The sequence below is a fragment of the Chrysemys picta genome, chromosome 7 (genome assembly GCF_011386835.1).
Source record: "Chrysemys picta bellii isolate R12L10 chromosome 7, ASM1138683v2, whole genome shotgun sequence".
NCBI classification, from domain to species: Eukaryota; Metazoa; Chordata; order Testudines; family Emydidae; genus Chrysemys; species Chrysemys picta.
In genome coordinates this window covers 121,407,382-121,425,490 of record NC_088797.1, presented here as the reverse complement: position 1 = coordinate 121,425,490, position 18,109 = coordinate 121,407,382, and the positions used below count along the sequence as shown (strand labels likewise).

General features: G+C 42.8%; 1 protein-coding gene across 4 annotated transcripts in view; it reads right to left on the bottom strand.

Annotated features, from left to right (window-relative positions):
• SORCS1 (sortilin related VPS10 domain containing receptor 1) overlaps window positions 1-18,109 on the bottom strand; it is a 413,081-nt gene that overhangs the window by 281,300 nt on the left and 113,672 nt on the right. For all 4 annotated transcript variants that reach the window (XR_010589337.1, XM_024110965.3, XM_024110966.3 and 1 more), the window contains exon 2: window positions 9,790-9,857. Coding sequence is in view for 3 of the 4 variants with exons in the window: in XM_024110965.3 (XP_023966733.2) it covers window positions 9,790-9,857 (68 nt within the window). In the remaining variant the exon portion in view is untranslated. The remainder of the gene's footprint in view (window positions 1-9,789; window positions 9,858-18,109) is intronic.

Genomic DNA, 18,109 nt, shown 5'->3' with positions numbered 1-18,109 from the left:
AACACTCCCAAAGTGTTTTTCATTATTATTTTGGGTGTCAGTGGGGGGAAAGTTAGATCCAAGACTTTGGTGTGGGCCTGAGTTTTATGTAGCTATGTAACTGGAAAAAAATGTTGTTCTGTTTTATGTGTGCTATACCTTTACATTTTAAGGAGTCTCCCTGCCAGCTGCAAGGACAGTTGCCATTTTGTGTTTGGTTCTGAGGCTTGATCCTGTTTCCAATTAAATCAATGGCAAGACTCCCATTAACATAAATAGGATAAAAAATGTTCGAGTGAGTGTCTCTCTCTGGGAGACTTTACAAGACAGATAAGAACATAAGAACGGCCATACTGGGTCAGACCAAAGATCCATCCAGCCCAGTATCCTGTCTACTGACAGTGGCCAATGTCAAGTGCCCCAGAGGGAGTGAACCTAACAGGTAATGATCAAGTGATCTCTCTCCTGCCATCCATCTCCACCCTCTGACAGAGGCTAGGGACACCATTCCTTACCCATCCTGGCTAATAGCCATTAATGGACTTAACCTCCATGAATTTATCTAGTTCGCTTTTAAACCCTGTTATAGTCCTAGCCTTCACAACCTCCGCAGGCAAGGAGTTCCACAGGTTGACTGTGTGCTGTGTGAAGAACTTCCTTTTATTTGTTTTAAACCTACTGCCCAGTAATTTCATTTGGTGACCCCTAGTTCTTATAGTATGGGAACAAGTTAATAATTTTTCCTTATTCACTTTCTCCACACCACTCATGATTTTATATACCTCTATCATATCCCCCCATAGTCTCCTCTTTTCCAAGCTGAAAAATCCTAGCCTCTTTAATCTCTCCTCATATGGGACCCGTTCCAAACCCCTAATCATTTTCGTTGCCCTTCTCTGAACCTTTTCTAATGCCAGTATATCTTTTTTTGAGATGAGGAGACCACATCTGTAGGCAGTATTCAAGATGTTGGCATACCATGGATTTATATAAGGGCAAGAAGATATCCTCCCTCTTATTCTTTATCCCTTTTTGAATGATTCCTATTATCCTGTTTGCTTTTTTGACTGCCACTGCACACTGCGTGGACGTCTTCAGAGAACTATCCACAATGACTCCAAGATCTTTTTCCTGATTTGTTGTAGCTAAATTAGCCCCCATCATATTGGATGCATAGTTGGGGTTATTTTTTCCAATGTGTATTACTTTATATTTATCCACATTAAATTTCATTTGCCATTTTGTTGCCCAATCACTTAGTTTTGTGAGATCTTTTTCAAGTTCTTTACAGTCTGCTTTGGTCTTAACTATCTTGAGCAGTTTAGTATCATCTGCAAACTTTGCCACCTCACTGTTTACCCCTTTCTCCAGATCATTTATGAATAAGTTGAATAGGATCGGTCCTAGGACTGACCCTTGGGGAACACTACTAGTTACCCTTCTCCATTCTGAAAATTTACCATTTATACCCTGTCTTTTAACCAGTTCTCAATCTCTTCCCTCTTATCCCATGACAGCTTAATTTACACAAGAGCTTTTGGTGAGGGACCTTGTCATAAGCTTTCTGGAAATCTAAGTACACTATGTCCACTGGATCCCCCTTGTCCACATGTTTGTTCACCCCTTCAAAGAACTCTAATAGATTAGTAAGACATGATTTCCCTTTACAGAAACCATGTTGACTTTTGCCCAACAATTTATGTTCTTCTATGTGTTTGACAATTTTATTCTTTACTATTGTTTCAACTAATTTGCCCAGTACTGACGTTAGACTTACCGGTCTGTAATTGCCGGGATCATCTCTAGAGCCCTTTTTAAATATTGGCATTACATTAGCTAGCTAGCTTCCAGTCATTGGGTACAGAAGCCAATTCAAAGGACAGGTTACAAACCATGGTTTGAGCATTGGCCTGCTAAACCCAGGGTTGAGAGTTCAATCCTTAAGGGGGCCACTTAGGAATCAGGGGCAAAAATCTGTCTAGGGATTGGTTCTGCTTTGAGCAGGGGGTTGGACTAGATGATCTCCTGAGGTACCTTCCAACCCTGATATTCTGTGATCCACAGAAAAGCCCGTGGGTGATGTTCACTGGCCAGAGCCCAGGTTGGAATCAGGGGGTGATCGCCAGTAGGCGTCTTAGCACGTATGTAGGTTCTTCTGTTGTTTTTAAAGTTTTCTCTGTAATGCTTTTTGGTAGAGAAGAAATGTCCTTGCTTAGAAAGTGCTGGGTGGGGTAACTTAGAACCGTGGGCAATTGCAACTGTTTATAGTCTTTGAAGACTAAGCAAAGCATAGACACAGGCCTCTCTAGGTGGTCTCTTTTGCTGGGGAATAACACACTGTTGGCAGGGAACTGAATGGAGCCTGGAAAACCCCCGGAAAGCAGGGCATGAGAGGTGAAGGTGGGGAGCCGGAAGCCTGAGAGTGAGGACCCTCGCTGAACTGTTGCCCTGAACTGTGGCAGTACTTTAGGCTCGCTGAGAACCACTAACCATTGTGTATCTTATGCATCATCTCTGAATCTGGCCCAGTATGTGAATGTGTATAAAATAATACTGACTTCAATGGAGTTATATCAAGGAACATTTTGCCCCATTGGGCCTGTACGATGTGCCTACACAACTCCATGGCATGCAGTTGAACAGGATCCCCGCATTGACTGGATACCACATGGCCAGATTCCTCCTTTTATTAGCCCTTTTATAAAGCAGAACAACCACTGACAACCCCCATTTAAAGTGATATAGAGATCTGCGAAGCAGCATGAACATCATACATCTGTTATTTACAGTATATTGATAAAATATGTCACATTAATATTCATAATCATGATTTACATATTGGCTTTCGCGCTGCAATGGGATCAGGGGGGTTTTGATTTACCTGGTTGCACTACCACATTTCATGACTGGATGCAACAGAGAACGCACTTTTAATGTGCATAATAAATTTGCATCTTCATTAATGCTGAATATTTTATCCATGCAAACCAGGCGATGCAGAAGGCACTAGATTGAAATTCTAAACCAAGTCACACCTCAAAGGTTGCGGGCTCAATTCTCCTCTGACTCACCCCATGATGTAAATCCATTGGCTTAAATGTAAGCGAGGTCAGAAACGGGACCAGAGAATTCAGTTGTGGAAGAGGCCTGTGTTTATATGGCCCTGATTCCGCAAAATGCTTAAGCAGTGAAGTCATTGAGACTTCAACACACGCTTAAGTGCTTTGCTGAATCACAGCCTATGAAAGCATCTGCTGGAAGTTATAGGTGGGCTTGGCAGAATTCCATTTTTATTGTTTTGGAATTCCAATGGCTAATATCAATATTTATTATATTGGTGGTCAGACAGTAATTATTTAATGACTGTAGATGTCGAGATCCCAAAAGTTAAAGCTTTATAACACAAATTATCAACATCACAAGTCAAAATGTACAAAGTAACAGATATCCTTAAATCAAACTCTAATAAATTCTTAAGCAGCATGTTTCTTACTTTGACTATCTGTAAATTTCAATTATTATTGATGCAAATATGGTTTTTTTTATCATTTTGAGTGTGTATGGTAAAATTGACATTTACCAATAAAAATCTAATCCTTCCAAGCCTTGTTACATACCAATGTCCATAAGACTTTGCTAACATCATTGGAATTCACATTGGTAGCAGGTACCAAAGTACCCCAGGAAGCCCCTTACTAATATCAACTAGGGTTGGGAGAAACTGACTAGGTTTCTATTGTAAGGTTTTATTCTTAAAATCATAGAATCTCAGGGTTGGAAGGGACCTCAGGAGGTCATCTAGTCCAACCCCATGTTCAGGACTAATCCCCAGCCAGAGTTTTGCCCCAGATCCCTAAATGCTCCCCTCAAGGATTGAACTCACAACCATGGGTTTAGCAGGCCAATGCTCAAACCACTGAGCTATCCCTCCCATCCCTACTGCCCATCACCTTGGTATCTGATCACCTTCCATGTAAAATCAATAGCAACTGCGACGTCCCTAGTGGACTTGGGTGCTGACCACAAAGCATCCCATCCTGAGATGGGTGGAGGGCACTGAGCTCCCACTGAAGTCAGGAAACCAAATCCTGAGGTCCTTATTGAAGCCCCACTCAGGCAAGGACCCCACTAGGATCAAATTGTAAAATATACAGCTTCCTGTGTGCAAAACTGAGCATGTGAACTCAAACCCCAGTACCCTCAGGCATTCAGGAGAGCGACAGCCAAGGGTTTGAATGTTCACAGGAGGGAAAAACAAAATAGAGGCACATGCAAAATTCATTTTTAAATTCAAGTGAATTCCCATAAGACAGTGGTTTTCACACCACCGGGGTCCGCAGATTATGTCTAAGATTTCCAAAGGGGTCCGCACCCTCCATTTGAAATTTGGTAGGGATCCATAAATGAAAAATGTTGAAAACCACTAGGAGATACGTGGCAGCATTTCCCTGGCTCTGATATTCGGGTAAGGAAACTAACTTAGTCACACAGTGTAATTGAAGTACTGAATTTAGTGATAAAAATATTCAAATAGCTCTTTTCAAGTGCCTTTTCCCCAAAACTGCCAGTTAGAATGTATTCAATAAAAGGTCTCTCTCTGTCACTTTTTTGAATTGATTTGTTTCTCCTGCTTTCTCCAGCTAAGACACCCTAATCCTCTGCAGCTGCAACTTGTGCCATGTCTCTAAACCATAGGTTATGACCTTATTAATGCAGCTCAGCAGGTGGAAAATAAAAGTGCATTGAACCAGCCTGAGAAACACAGGAGATTGATTTATGGAATAATGGGGTATTTGGGAAGTTTCATTCAAAACAGGCAAGTGTATCTCACAAAGCTTTAAAGTGCTCTGGTATAACATAATTCTCATTTGTAGCAAGTATACTCCATACAGTCAAAAACAGGTAGAGGATATTTAACATAACCTGTAATTAGACAACATCATGTGATCCAAAAGGAGAAGGGAAGGTGAAATTGATCATGGTCCGTTTTGGTCCTTCCTCTGCTGACTCACAAAAGCAAACTGAGGAGAGAGCAAAGGGGTGATGGTGATGACACATGCATATGCCTCTACAAACACAACATCCTGGATGAGCGGAGCTGTAAACTGCTTTCCACTTCTACCACCTTTTATCCAGGGAACACAGGGTGCTTTGCAAACATGAATTCATTGAGACTTCTAACAAACTCGGTGAGGAAGGTAAATATTTTTTTTCTGTTTCACAGCTGAGTAAACTGATAGAGAGGTTAAGAGACTCTTGTTCAAGTTCATGACAAAGCTGGAAACAGAATCCGGGAATTCTGAAACGCTCTCTACTGCTTTAACCACTGTAATAATTCTAGTTATTCTGTACATATTATTTTAGATTTTCAAACCATAGCAAACATGAATCATCTCACCCTCAAAACATGCCTAGGAAATATGGTGATTAATATCCCCATTTTACATTTGCCTCAAGCTACAGCAAGGCAGAGGCAGAGCTGGGATTTGAATAAAGGAGTTTCAAGTTCAATGCACTAGGCCATGCTGCTTGCATCCCTTCCAAGTTAGAAGCTCAAAAGCCTGGTTTCATTTGCACCCATTTTACACAGGTGTAGCCCTAATGACTTCAATGTCCGTACTCTTTGTTGACCAAACATTGGTGTAGGTAAGATCTGAGATATGGAGACTTTTGCAGCCCTTGTTTTGCAGGACTAATCGATTTTGGGGGGATAAGGCAGGTGAAGATGGGGGTACTATCTTGGGGACGATTTAAAGCAGAAAATGTAATTGGTTGGAGAAGTGAGTGGGATAAATTGGATGCCTACCATGTATGACAGCGTGCCTTAATCTTGCAACCGTTTACACGTGTGCTTAAACAGAGGCAGCACGGCTTAGTGGACAGAGCACTGACTAGGATTCAGGATACCCGAGTTCTGATCCTACCTGTGTCACTGGCCCGCTGGATGACCTTGGGCAAGTCATTTTCCCGCTCTGTGCCATCTGTAAAATGGGGATAATGGTACTGAGCTCCTTGGTAAAGCCCTTTGAGATCTACTGATGAAAGGCACTATACAAAAGCTAGGGATTCTTATCAGAAGACGTCCCACTGATTTCAATGGGACGGCTCAATGGAATAAAGTAAAGCCCATGCCTAAATGTTTGCAGGGCTAAGGCTAACAGCATGCAATTAGCCGCTTTTCCTCTTCAGGCCCTGAATGAAAAGTTCAACACAGGGCTCCCCAGAACTCTGATCACATCAAAAAAAAAGAAAGGGAGAAGATTATTTCCCTCCACTTCCCACAGAGTCTATATCTGTTATTCTGACATTTTATTTATCTCAGACCTAAGCTTATCTTGCTCCTGTAGTAAAAACCATCATCTTCTCCCAAGTCTCAAAGTGTAATCCTCTTTGTGATCCAAGAGATAACTGAGAGAGGAAGAAAAATAAAACCTCGAATAATTGCTCGGCGTGAGATAATCTTTGCTTCTCCCTCTTTTCTCTTTCTTGAATGAATAAAATAAATAAATAAAACCCAAGAAGGGCGAGACAAGAAAAATCTATGGAGAGGATTATGGTGTAATTAATGCCAGGTCCAGCCGACAAGAAATCTCATTCGCTCGCTTCAGAGGCAGCATCTCACTTGCCACCAAGAGCCTATTGATCCACTAAGGGTATGTCTACACGACAGCCGCTAGAGTGGGACAGCTATGACACTGCAGCTGTAGGGCCCATATTGTAGACACTTCCTACATTGACGGAGGGGATTTGCCATCAATGTAGGTAATCCACGTCTTTGAGAGGTGGTAGCTAGGTTGACAGAGAATTCTTCCATCAACCTAGCTGCATCTACAACCAGGCTTTAGGCTGACTTTACTACAGGACTCAGAAAGCAAAATTTTTCACAGCCCTGAGCGACACAGCTAGGTAGATCTAATTATTAAGTGTAGATCAGGCCTGAAGCTTAACTTTCAAGAAGATTGTCACCCTCTTTCCTTGCCTCTCCCTTTTACTGTTTTTCTCACATACGCAAGTCAGCTGCCAATAGCCTTTTTACTCACTGGATTTGTGGCGAGCTCCATACATTATCACTGCAGAAGGAGGACAGGACTGAAGTTAAATCGGCTGAGGAATTCAAAAGAAATGCCATCCTGGCCAATATTAGTATATTTATAAAAAAAATAAATCCGTGTGCTATGGTCAGTAGGCGGTGTGTGTTATAGATTGCTAGAGAGCCCAACTGGTCACCAGACTGCTTATGACCATCGATAACTCCTTCGACTGCCGAGTTTATAACTAGAACTGGGCAATTTTTTTCAGCCAAAGCTTTTTTAACATAAAAACACATTTTGAAAATTCATGTCCATTTCTCTGAATTGTTTTGGTTGAAAAAAAAATACTTTAAAAATCTGGAAAAAAACCCAATGTTTTGTTTCGACACTTTTTACGTTTCGGTTTTTTTATTCAAAATTACTTTTGTTTTGAAATTTCTTTGCATCTTATTAATGAAAATCTTTCACTTTGTTTGACCAAAAATAATTTTTTGACTTTTCATTTAGGTGAATATTTAAAAAAAAAATGGTTTCAGCTCGAGCCAACCCAATTTTTGTTCAGTTTTTCAGAACCGTTAGTGAACCAAAAAAATCAGTAATCCACATAGCTCTACACTTTAACCAGTTATAACACAAACTACTCATAAACAGCTCTACTTATAAACAATTGCTAATCATTTTCCAGCCCTTTATTAATGTACCCTTAATATGTTATATGTGTGCCATGTATCACAGAGAAGACACTTTTCCTAGGTCGTGTGTAGATACAGAAAGACGTGCTTTTCTCTTCTATCTTTTGGAAACAGTCACCGATGTGCCAGAGCAAAGTAAACCAGGGATAGTGTGTTCTTTTATGGGCCAACATCAGCTCTCAAGAAATAAAACAAATCAGAGAAATGAAGGATAATTTTTTCCTCCCTCTTATTTCTATTTTCCTTGATTTTTTTTTATATAAGTGTATCAGGTGCTTTAAATAACAAGTGCCCTTCCACCATTTTCTCTCTTATTACACCGAAAATGGGAAACCTCCAATGGGACCGTCACAAGGATCCTTGCTCACGGCCTCTGGTGAAGCACAAAAAAACCCCACCAGATTTCACCAGGAAAGCAGGGGAAAGAAAATAGCAACAAAACATACTTAACACTCGTATGAACATTCTTCCTCTGAGGCTCTCGAAGCAATTGACAAACTCAAGGTTCAAGCCGAAGCCCATTGAAGTCAATGGGAAACATTCCCAGATAGCTCAGAGGCTGAAAAATCTGACGCAGGTGCTCAATGTGCAGGTGAGAGTAACGACGACAATAGAGACAGCAGGATCGCTCATGAGCTTCAAGTTAAGCACGTGCCTCAGGAGCCCTAGAGAGGACTTTAGCTGTGATCATTGCATAAAACTCACTGACTGCCAATAAGAATTCAGCAGGAGGAAATAAGGTAGCATATGCCCTTAATTAATTAACCCTCCCAAAAGACTACACTCCTGTGAGGTAAATAAATATCCCTATGGCCTTCTAATGAAAGGGTAAACCGAGGCAACAGCAGCTTGCTCATGCACACAGAGCATCTCAGTAACAAATTTGGGAAGCAATTCAGGGGCTCACTGCTTTTCTTTTCCCTCCCAGCATATGAGCAGCTTCTGTTGACCTCAGCAAGAGTTACTATCATACAACCAGAGAACTGGGAACCCAGGAGTCTTGACTAACATCTAATCTAACCACTAGATGACACTCCCAGTCAAGCAGTAAGTGTAGGCAGACAACTTCATTTCAATGTGCATAATGTACCTGGCCTATTCATAAACCTCTACAAGAGAAGGAAACATGGAAATGTGAAGTGGTGATCAATCACCCAGTCCTAATAACAATGGATGTGGGCCAGGAAACCCTTACTATTCACTTGAACAGTCCTCAAACACACGAGCACCCCTACAGGCCCTACACATGAGTTACAATAGAACCTCAGAGTTATGAACACCAGAGTTATGAATTGACCGGTCAACCACACACCTCATTTGGAACCAGAAGTATGCAATCAGGCAGCAGCAGAAACACACACACACACACACACACACACAAAGCAAATACAGTACAGCACTGTGTTAAATGTAAATGACTAAAAAAATAAATAAAGGGAAAGTTTAAAGAAAGATTTGACAAAGTAAGGAAACTGTTTCTGTGCTTGTTTCCTTTAAATTAAGATGGTTAAAAGCAACATTTTTCTATGCATAGTAAGGTTTCAAAGCTGTATTAAGTCAATGTTCAGTTGTAAACTTTTGAAAGAACCACCATGGTGTTTTGTTCAGAGTTACGAACATTTCAGAGTGACAAACAACCTCCGTTCCCGAGGTGTCCGTAACTGTAGTTCTACTCTAGGATCACTGGGGCAGCTTTGTGGAATGGAGCTCTTGTCATTGCAAACTGAAATCAAGTGTTACAGATCAAAACAGGCGGGTTGCTGGTTGGGTTTTGATCAATTGGTTTATTAATTCTGAAAAGGATTGTGTGTAAAAAAAAACAAAAACAAAAAAACCCACCTAAGTGACAGTTACATTAAATGTATTATCTAACTAGCTGAACAAGACAACCAGACCTCAGTCCCATCATCCCCAAGAATGAGAGAACAAAGGACAAAGAGAGAGAGAGAGAGAAAGAGAGAGAGAGAGAGCGCTTAGCTGTGAACCTTCCAGCATGTAAAAAATCCAATTAAATTCAATAAAAGAACTGTACCGGACTGTTCATGTTTAAGTAAGACGGTAATTATTAGCTCAATTTATCTACGTACCTCCAAAGCGAGCTCTCGGTGATGCTCCCCAGGTTGTAGTCATACAGCTTTGTCAGAATTAGAATCACCTGGAGGCAAAAGAAGAAATCATGGTTAGTCTGAAACAATTACAATCTCCTAGAACTGAAATGACCCAAGGGAGGGTTTAGGATTCCTTTAATGGGTGCTTAACATAATTGAATGAATTGTTAAAGCATTTGCCTAAACTGACATGGGAAGTGCTTGCAGATGCTGTATGTTGAACTGAGCAGACCTTTCCCTGTTCAACACTGCTGTACCATTATACGGTGCGTTCTTCCCCCAGGAGGCAAAGCGGGTGACAAAATACACCAGACAAAATAATTTCAGATACAGGAGGATATCTGCAGTATGTGGCAGAAAGAGTGATTGCCTCCCACGGGGATTCCTGAGCATGAGAACCACCAGCCTGTAATGGCGCAGAGGTCCTTCTGGGCCAGGATCTTGTCTTTCATGGTGGTCAGTACCAGAAGAAGATGCAAGAACCCTGAAGAAGGCCAATGTGGGCTAATCTGTCCCCCATGAAGGCCTCATTCTAACCCCTAAAAAGTAGAGAGTGGCTTAAATTCCAAAGCATGAGGTTTTGGATCCCTTCCAACATTGCCTGACAAAAACTTCCGTCAGGCAACCTACTCATACCTTACGGTTCCTTTAACTATGCTGGGTTTTGCTTTAAATTAAGGATTTCTGGGCCAGATCCTTCACCTCTTACTGACATGAGTGCAAATTAGGCATTCATACAAGACTTCCTCCTGGTTTGGGCAGTAGTTCCATCCTGTGCTCCAGCTTTTGGCCTTTCCTGAAACTAGGACGTGCTAGTACATCTGCACGGATCCATTGCAGGGGAAGAATAGCTGTGAGTGAAAGCTAAAGTAGCCAATGGGCTGCAGCAGCAGCTGCCCCATGGTCCTGGGAGAGGATTGCAAAAAGAACAGTTCCTTGGGCTATGCGCAGGGACCAAGATTTAGCCTTGTATCACTGCTCTGTGGGGTAGATATTGTTATAACCACATCACAGATATACAAGCTGAGCCATAGGGAAGTGAAGACCAGAATTTTTAAAAATGGGTGCCCAAAGTTAGGCATCTAAAGCTGAATTTAGACATCTAAATAAGTCATTGGATTCTCAAACTCCCATGAGACTGTCAAGATTACTTGTATGTACTTGTATGTATTTGCTGGTCTTAGTCAGTTGCTTTTGTGAGCCTTTCATACAGCAATAGTGGAGAGAAAAGACACTTAAACAACAATATGTAAACATGCTTGTAAAAGCGCAAAAAACTGGTGGAGGACTATGGGGCAACGGCCAGGCCTGAGACAATATCTAGCTAAAACTGCTCAGGAAATGGGCTTTGCTCCTGCGAAACATTTTGATTAAACATGAATAAAAGATTTTGTTTTCATCAACACTTTTTCTTCAAAAGTTTTCGGGTTTTTGTCAATCCCCCAACCCCTCCCCCCAAAACAAAGCAAAAAACCGACTGATTTGGGGGGGGTGTCTGGATTAAGAGTTGCGGGTTTCAGTTGCTGAAAACCAAAAAGGTCCGAGTTTGGCTTGGTCTACACTACCAACTTATGTCGATATCACGACATCGCTCAGGGGTGTGGAAAATCCACACCTGAGCAACGTAGTTATACTGACCTAACCCACAGTGTTGACAGTCTCGATGGGAGGGCTTGTCCTGTTGAAAAGGCTAGCGCCTCTCAGAGAGGTGAAGTACCCATGTTGACAGGAGAAGCTCTCCTGTTGGCGTAGGTAGCCTCTTCATTAAGTGCTACAGCGGCACAGCTGCAAGTGTAGACAATCGCTTAATGAAAAGGTGTTCACCCACAGGTGATGTGGTGTTTTTGTCTTTTTCATCTTTGTCCTGTGTGAGTCCATTTCGAGTGACTTTCTAGTTTCACCTGTTTAGTTGATATTGGGGCATTTAGTGCATTGGAAGAGGTACGCCACATGTAGGACCCATGGATCTTGAAAGGCGTGTTGCGGTCGGTGTTGATCATTGTTACAGTGGAGACATGTGTGCCAGGTTTTGCTTTTGTTGATCTGGCAGCATCCAGTGCCTCTTGGAGTTGGTGTGTCCTGGTCCGTGTGGAGCTTGCTTCTGATGATGAGCTTGGAGAGACTGGGGAAGGGGAGGGTTGTTTGAAGGCCAGAAGAAGAGGTTCAGGAATGATTTCTTTCAGAATCAAGTCTCCACTGAGTATGGGTTGTAGTTGTTTGATGTTACCCCCCATGGGTTCCAGTGTGGAGTGGCAGATGAGAACTAGGAGTGTGTGGTTGGAGGACATTTTATTTCTGTAGTGAATCAAGTTCTCTCAGGGTATTTGGGGCAGCCTGTTCCATGATACGATCGACTTGTCTGGTGGAGTGTCCTTGTTTGGTGAAAGCTGTTTTGAATGTGTTAAGGTGTATATCCTGGACTTTCTACTCAGAGCATATTCGGTGGTATCTGTGTGCCTAGTTGTAGATAACAGATTTCTTGATGTGTTTGGGGCGGTTACTGGATCTATGAAGGTAAGTAATCAGTGGGTTTCTTGTACATAGTTGTCTGTAGGGTTCCGTTGTTGAAGCTGATCGTGGTGTCCAGGGAACTGATGCTAGTGTGGGAGCATTCTAGAGAGAGTCTCATGGACGGATGATGGCTGTTGAAGTTGTGGTGGAAATCTATGAGGGAGGTTAAGTCATCTGTCCAGAGGATCAAAATATCATCGATGTATCTCAGGTATATCACTGGCTTCATGGTGCATTTGTCCAGAAATTCTTCTTTAAGATGGCCCATGAAGAGGTTGGCATATTGGGAAGCCATCCCAGGGCTGTTCCCATCGTTTGGACAAAGTATTTGTCGTTGAATGTAAAATTGTTATGGGTGAGGATGAAATGGATGAGTTTGGCAATGTGTTTGGGGTGGATATATGAGGGCCATCCATTGCCATGTAAATATTTGTGGCAGGCAGCTATGCCATCATTGTGAGGGATGTACTGTATAGGGAAGTGACATGTATGGTGGCAAGGATGGTGTTTTAATGTTGAGAAGTTTGTGGAGGAAGTCGGTTGTGTCCTGGGGGAAGCTGGCCCTTTGTGTGGCAAATGATTGAGGATGGGTTCTATGAGTCCCAATATTCCTTCAGTACGAGTGCTGTGGCCCACAGCACACCTCTGAAGATCACAGCACGTGGTGTACCTCATCCAGTGCACTAAATGCCCGAACAACAACTATGTGGGTGAAACCAGACCATCACCACACTCTTAAATGAACTCACAGGAAAATGATCAAAGACAAAAACACTATTGCCTGTGGGTGAACACTTTTCACAAAGCCATCACTCTATATCTAACCTATCAGTCCTCATCCTCAAAGGAAAACTACATAGCACTTTAAAAAGACGAGCCTGGGAGCTTAAATTCATAACTTTGCTAGACATGACATCAAGACGTTTCTGCTTTGCTGTAACCTTTGTTCCCTCCAAAACAAAATTTCAGCGAAACTGACACCATTTCACAAAGTATTTCAGTTTCAACAGAACTGCATTTGCTGATGACAAACTGTTGTGTCAAATTTTTTCCAAACCTGTTCTAGGAATTGCTCTGCATTCTACAAATCTGATGCAAAGCTCAAGGGAGTCCAATCCCATTTAGGGACGTGGTTCTTTGCTCCTTAATAATATTGTGCTGGCACACGATGGCTCCCAGTGGTGGATGGTAATCTCAATACAAATTATATAAATTCTTTGTCCTACTCCCACCTATGTCAATGGGAATGTACCCACTGATTTCAATAACAGCAGGATCTGTTATTTGCAGGCTTGGCAGAATGAAATTTTTTCTTTATTTTTTCTTCTAATAATTTCAACAGCTAATAATGTTTATTTTAAAACTTTTTTTTTCAATTTTTAGCAATTTAAATGTTCACAACTGTTTAAAACCCATGATTGCATGCTTTTCTTTTTTTTTTTTTTACATTTTCATCTGTTTAAATTTTCACAGTCACAGGAAATTGGGAGGGTCAGACAATTATTTAATTATAGTAGACATTCAGATTCAAAAAGTTAAAGCTTTACGATAATTAAAACACAAATTGTCTACATCACATGTCAAAATATACAAAGTAAATATCCTTAAATCAAACTCTAATGAGTTCTCAAGCAGAATTTTTCTGACTTTGCCTGTATGTAAATTTCTAATGTTATATATGGAATTATTTTTTTTCAGTTTGTGGGTGTACGGTGAAATCAGTGTTTACCAACATTTACCGATAAAAGTCTAATCCCTCCAAGCCTAGTTATCGGTGAAACACTTTCACATCCAGATCATTATGAGGAGAGCACTTTCAAATCCTTCTTGGGAAGGGACACCATATAAATAGAAGGCATTTTTGTTATTTCATTACTTGGTGATGTCTATCTAGGTTCTTAGTCTATGCCCATCACTGTGGTATCTGGTCACCTTATAATAGTCAATCGCATTTTATTCTAGAAACATATAGACAACCCCCTGACATCATAGTAGATGAGAGATTAAAGGATGTATCCAAGGTCACACACTGAATCAGTAGCAGAGCCAAGAAGTGAGGCCAGCATTCCAAATTCCCAGTCCAGAGCCTTGACCACAAAACTACTTTTTCTGCCATCTCCTGGTGTAGGGATTCTGACTTCAACACACTTCTGCACCGGATGCTGCACATATAACATGTCCCTTAGGTTTCATCAGAGAACATCTCCACAACAGTCTCTTTTTTCCATTCACTTTACCTTAAGCAGCAGCAATAGGGTTACTCCAAACCAAGACACACAGGCAACATGAACAAGTCACGGTTGGGCAGCAAAATTGCTTATTTATGCCAAATTCCCATATGCATTTTTTGTTAAACTGTTATTTCAATAACCTGTGCAAGACCATCTTTTTAAAAAAGTATTATTTCTCCTTTTCATTTCATTATTTCTCCTGTTTTCATTTCTTTGTTATTCAGACTGCAAAAGGTTAGTTTGTGTTTAATATCATGGTGGGTTTTGTTGTTGCAGTGGTTGGTTTTTTGCTTTGTTTTCCCGGGCTGTCGCCAGATAGCTTAGAGGAACCTAATGATCAGAGACATGCATATTATGTTGTTCTAAATGTCAGAATATGGGCGGTGATGGAACGCTGTAATGAAATGAAACAGAATGTCTCACCCTTCACATTTGTTTGTTTTTTTCTCTTTCCCGTTCCCCACATTTACCAATCAACACAAACTAACAAGGGCAAGAAGAAAAGAACAGCCAAAATAGTGGTGCGTGCAACATACACACACAGGAGCTGAAAATCTGGTTTTATGCCTGTGAGCTCTTTTAAAAACTGAGATGAAAAGAGAAACGTTCTTTTCAGGGATATAAACTCTGCTATTACAGCCAAAGTTACAGCTTTGCTTTCATGCCCCTGAAGTAAGGTGGTTTCGAAACGAGTCCCTCATCTTTCCCTGTTTAAGGGAAGTGGCACAGGATGCGATGGCCTTCTGGCAGAGGGGGGCTTCGCTCAGGGGCAGCTCTATTCTTTTTGCCGCCCCGAGCACGGCAGTGAGGCAGCCTTCGGTGGCGTGCCTGCGGGAGGTCCGCCGGTCCCGCGCCTTCAATTGTGGAATAAATTGCAGGACTATCAGTCCTCAAGTGATTTAGCCTGCATCCTCACTGCACAATGAGTGGGTTTCGGGACAGTAAAAGCAGTCCCTTGGGTCTCACCTGTATTCCCAGCCAGGCAGGCTAGCCAGGGCTTAAAGCACCCACAAACCCAGGTCAGAGGTTTTCTGTGTGGATGGTAGGCGGCAGTTGGGCTAAAGCCCTGGTAAACTGTGCAGTAAAGACATGTCCTGCATGGCAGGAATGAGAAAAGGAAACACTGTTAAGCCATGTCTAAGGCCTTGTCTAAAATTGTGGCAGCATGTAGGGTATCTGTAGCTACACACTGCAGTGCATAGCTACATGCGGCAGTGAAATGTTCTGGCAGGGGGGAGGCAGCCGGGAGTTGCCAGAGCCTTTTCCCGCTGTCTCTCCCCGGCCGGAGTTTTTGCCCATGGCTGGAGCCTTTCGCTGCAGCAGGGAAAGGCTCCGGCCGTGGGGAGGAAGCCGGACACTACATTGCTAACAGTAGCAGTGTAGATAAGGGAGGCATTGCATGGTTGTGTAGAGAGCCATGCAGAGTATATATCCTAGAATTCTGCTGTCTCTCTATTTTACTCACCTAAGCAGTGCCTCACAGTCTACACGGATATTTATACATGTGGTAGCTGGGTATGCAGTGTCTCTACTCCAGATGCCACCATAACCGTAAACCTACTCTATATCACCACTACTAAGGACCCACTGTGCAAAAAAGCCCCTGCATCCTCAAACTTAACCTTATTTCGACAAAAAGTTCCTTCCGGTTGGAGACATTTGATCATCGATATCAAGGGTCAGCAACCTTTCAGAAGTGGTGTGCCGAATCTTCATTTATTCACTCTAATTTAAGGTTTCGCATGCCAGTCATACATTTTAACATTTTTAGAAGGTCTCTTTCTAGAAGTCTATAATATATAACTAAACTATTGTATGTAAAGTAAAAAGGTTTTTAAAATGTTTAAGAAGCTTCATTTAAAATTAAATTAAAATGCAGAGCCCCCCAGACCGGCGGCCAGGACCCAGGCAGTGTGAGTGCCACTGAAAATCAGCTCGCGTGCCGCCTTCGGCACACATGCCATAGGTTGCCTACCCCTGATCTATATTCTCACCAATCCCTCAGCTCCTGACTGAAAATGTCTTCCACTTATACAGCACAACAGGATTTTATAGCAACTTTTATAGCTCTGTGGTGGGAAGGCTTCTTCAAACAGAAGAAACCAATCAAATAAAGTCTGTTATAACTTCCAGGGGAAGAAACTTTTCCTTAAACTTATCAGCCTTCTATACACTAATACAGTCTGTACCTGCTTAAGCAGTGGGTCCAGCTGCACCAGAAGTGACCATGGAGTTAAAAATGGTTCAGCCCCCTTTTATGCTACCCTGTTTCCCCGAAAATAAGACAGTGTCTTATATTAATTTTTGCTCCCAAAGATGCGCTAGGTCTTATTTTCAGGGGATGTCTTATTTTTCAGAAATGAAAAATGCCTTATTATCGGTGGATGCCTTATTATCGGGGAGGTCTTATTATCGGGGGGATGCCTTATATTACAACGAGAGGCAAAACTGTAAGTAGGCCTTATTTTCGGAGGATGTCTTATTTTCGGGGAAACAGGGTAGTATTTAAACTGCACTCTAGTGGATAGGGGAGTGGGATCCAGGAGACCCAGATTCTGTCCCTGCTGTTGATGCCCATGACCCAGTGGAGCTGGGGATGAGGGGTCTGGGGTGTGGGAGGAGCTCAGGACTGGGGCAGAGGATTAGGGTGGGGCCAGAAATGAGGGGTTCAGGGTTTGGGGGGGCTCAGGGCTGGGGCAGGGGGTCGGGGTGCGGGAGGGGGTCAGGGCTCTGGGCTCGCAGTGCAGGTTCTGGGTTGGAGCTGGGGAGGAGGAGTTTGGGGTGCAGGAAGGGATTCCAGATTTGGGGTGGGGCTCAGGGCTGGGGCAGGGGATTGGGGCACTGACTTACCTCCAGCAGCTCCCAGTCAGCAGCACAGTTGGGGTGCAGAGGGATGCTTCCCACCTGTCCTGGCACCGCGGACTGCGTTGCGCCCCGGAAGCAGCCAGCAGCAGGTCCAGCTCCTAGGCGGAAGCGCGCAAGCAGCTTCGCACGACTCTTGCCTGCAGGCACCGCCTCCCCAGGTCCCATTGGCCAGTTCCTGGCCAATGGGAGTGCGGAGCCAGTGCTGGGAGTAGGGGGATCCCTGTGGTCCCCCCGCCTAGAAGCTGGACCCGCTACTGGCCACTTCCAGAGCGCAGCACAGTGTCAGAACAAGTAGGAACTAGCCTGCCTTAACTGGACAGCACCGCTGATGGGACTTTTAATGTCCCAGTCGGCGGTGCTGACCAGAGCGATCCAGTGCCTTATATGCCATGACCCAGTACTGGGTCGTGACCCAAAGTTTGAAAAACACTGGTCTAGTTAGTATTGATCACACTATCATGACCAGGTATGCAATATGTTCCACTAGGGGGCAGCCAAAATCAACATAGCTGACCTGCACATGTGTTTCTGGCTGTTCACGGTCCTGTGAATCCCATAGTAAACTATGGAGACCAATTCTGTGCCACCCTCAGCAATCAAATATGCCAAAACTCAAATACACCACTGAAAGCTAGTTTGCAAATAAGTTTTCAAAAGCATGCTGGTCGCCTATGATCATGCAGCTTTCTGAA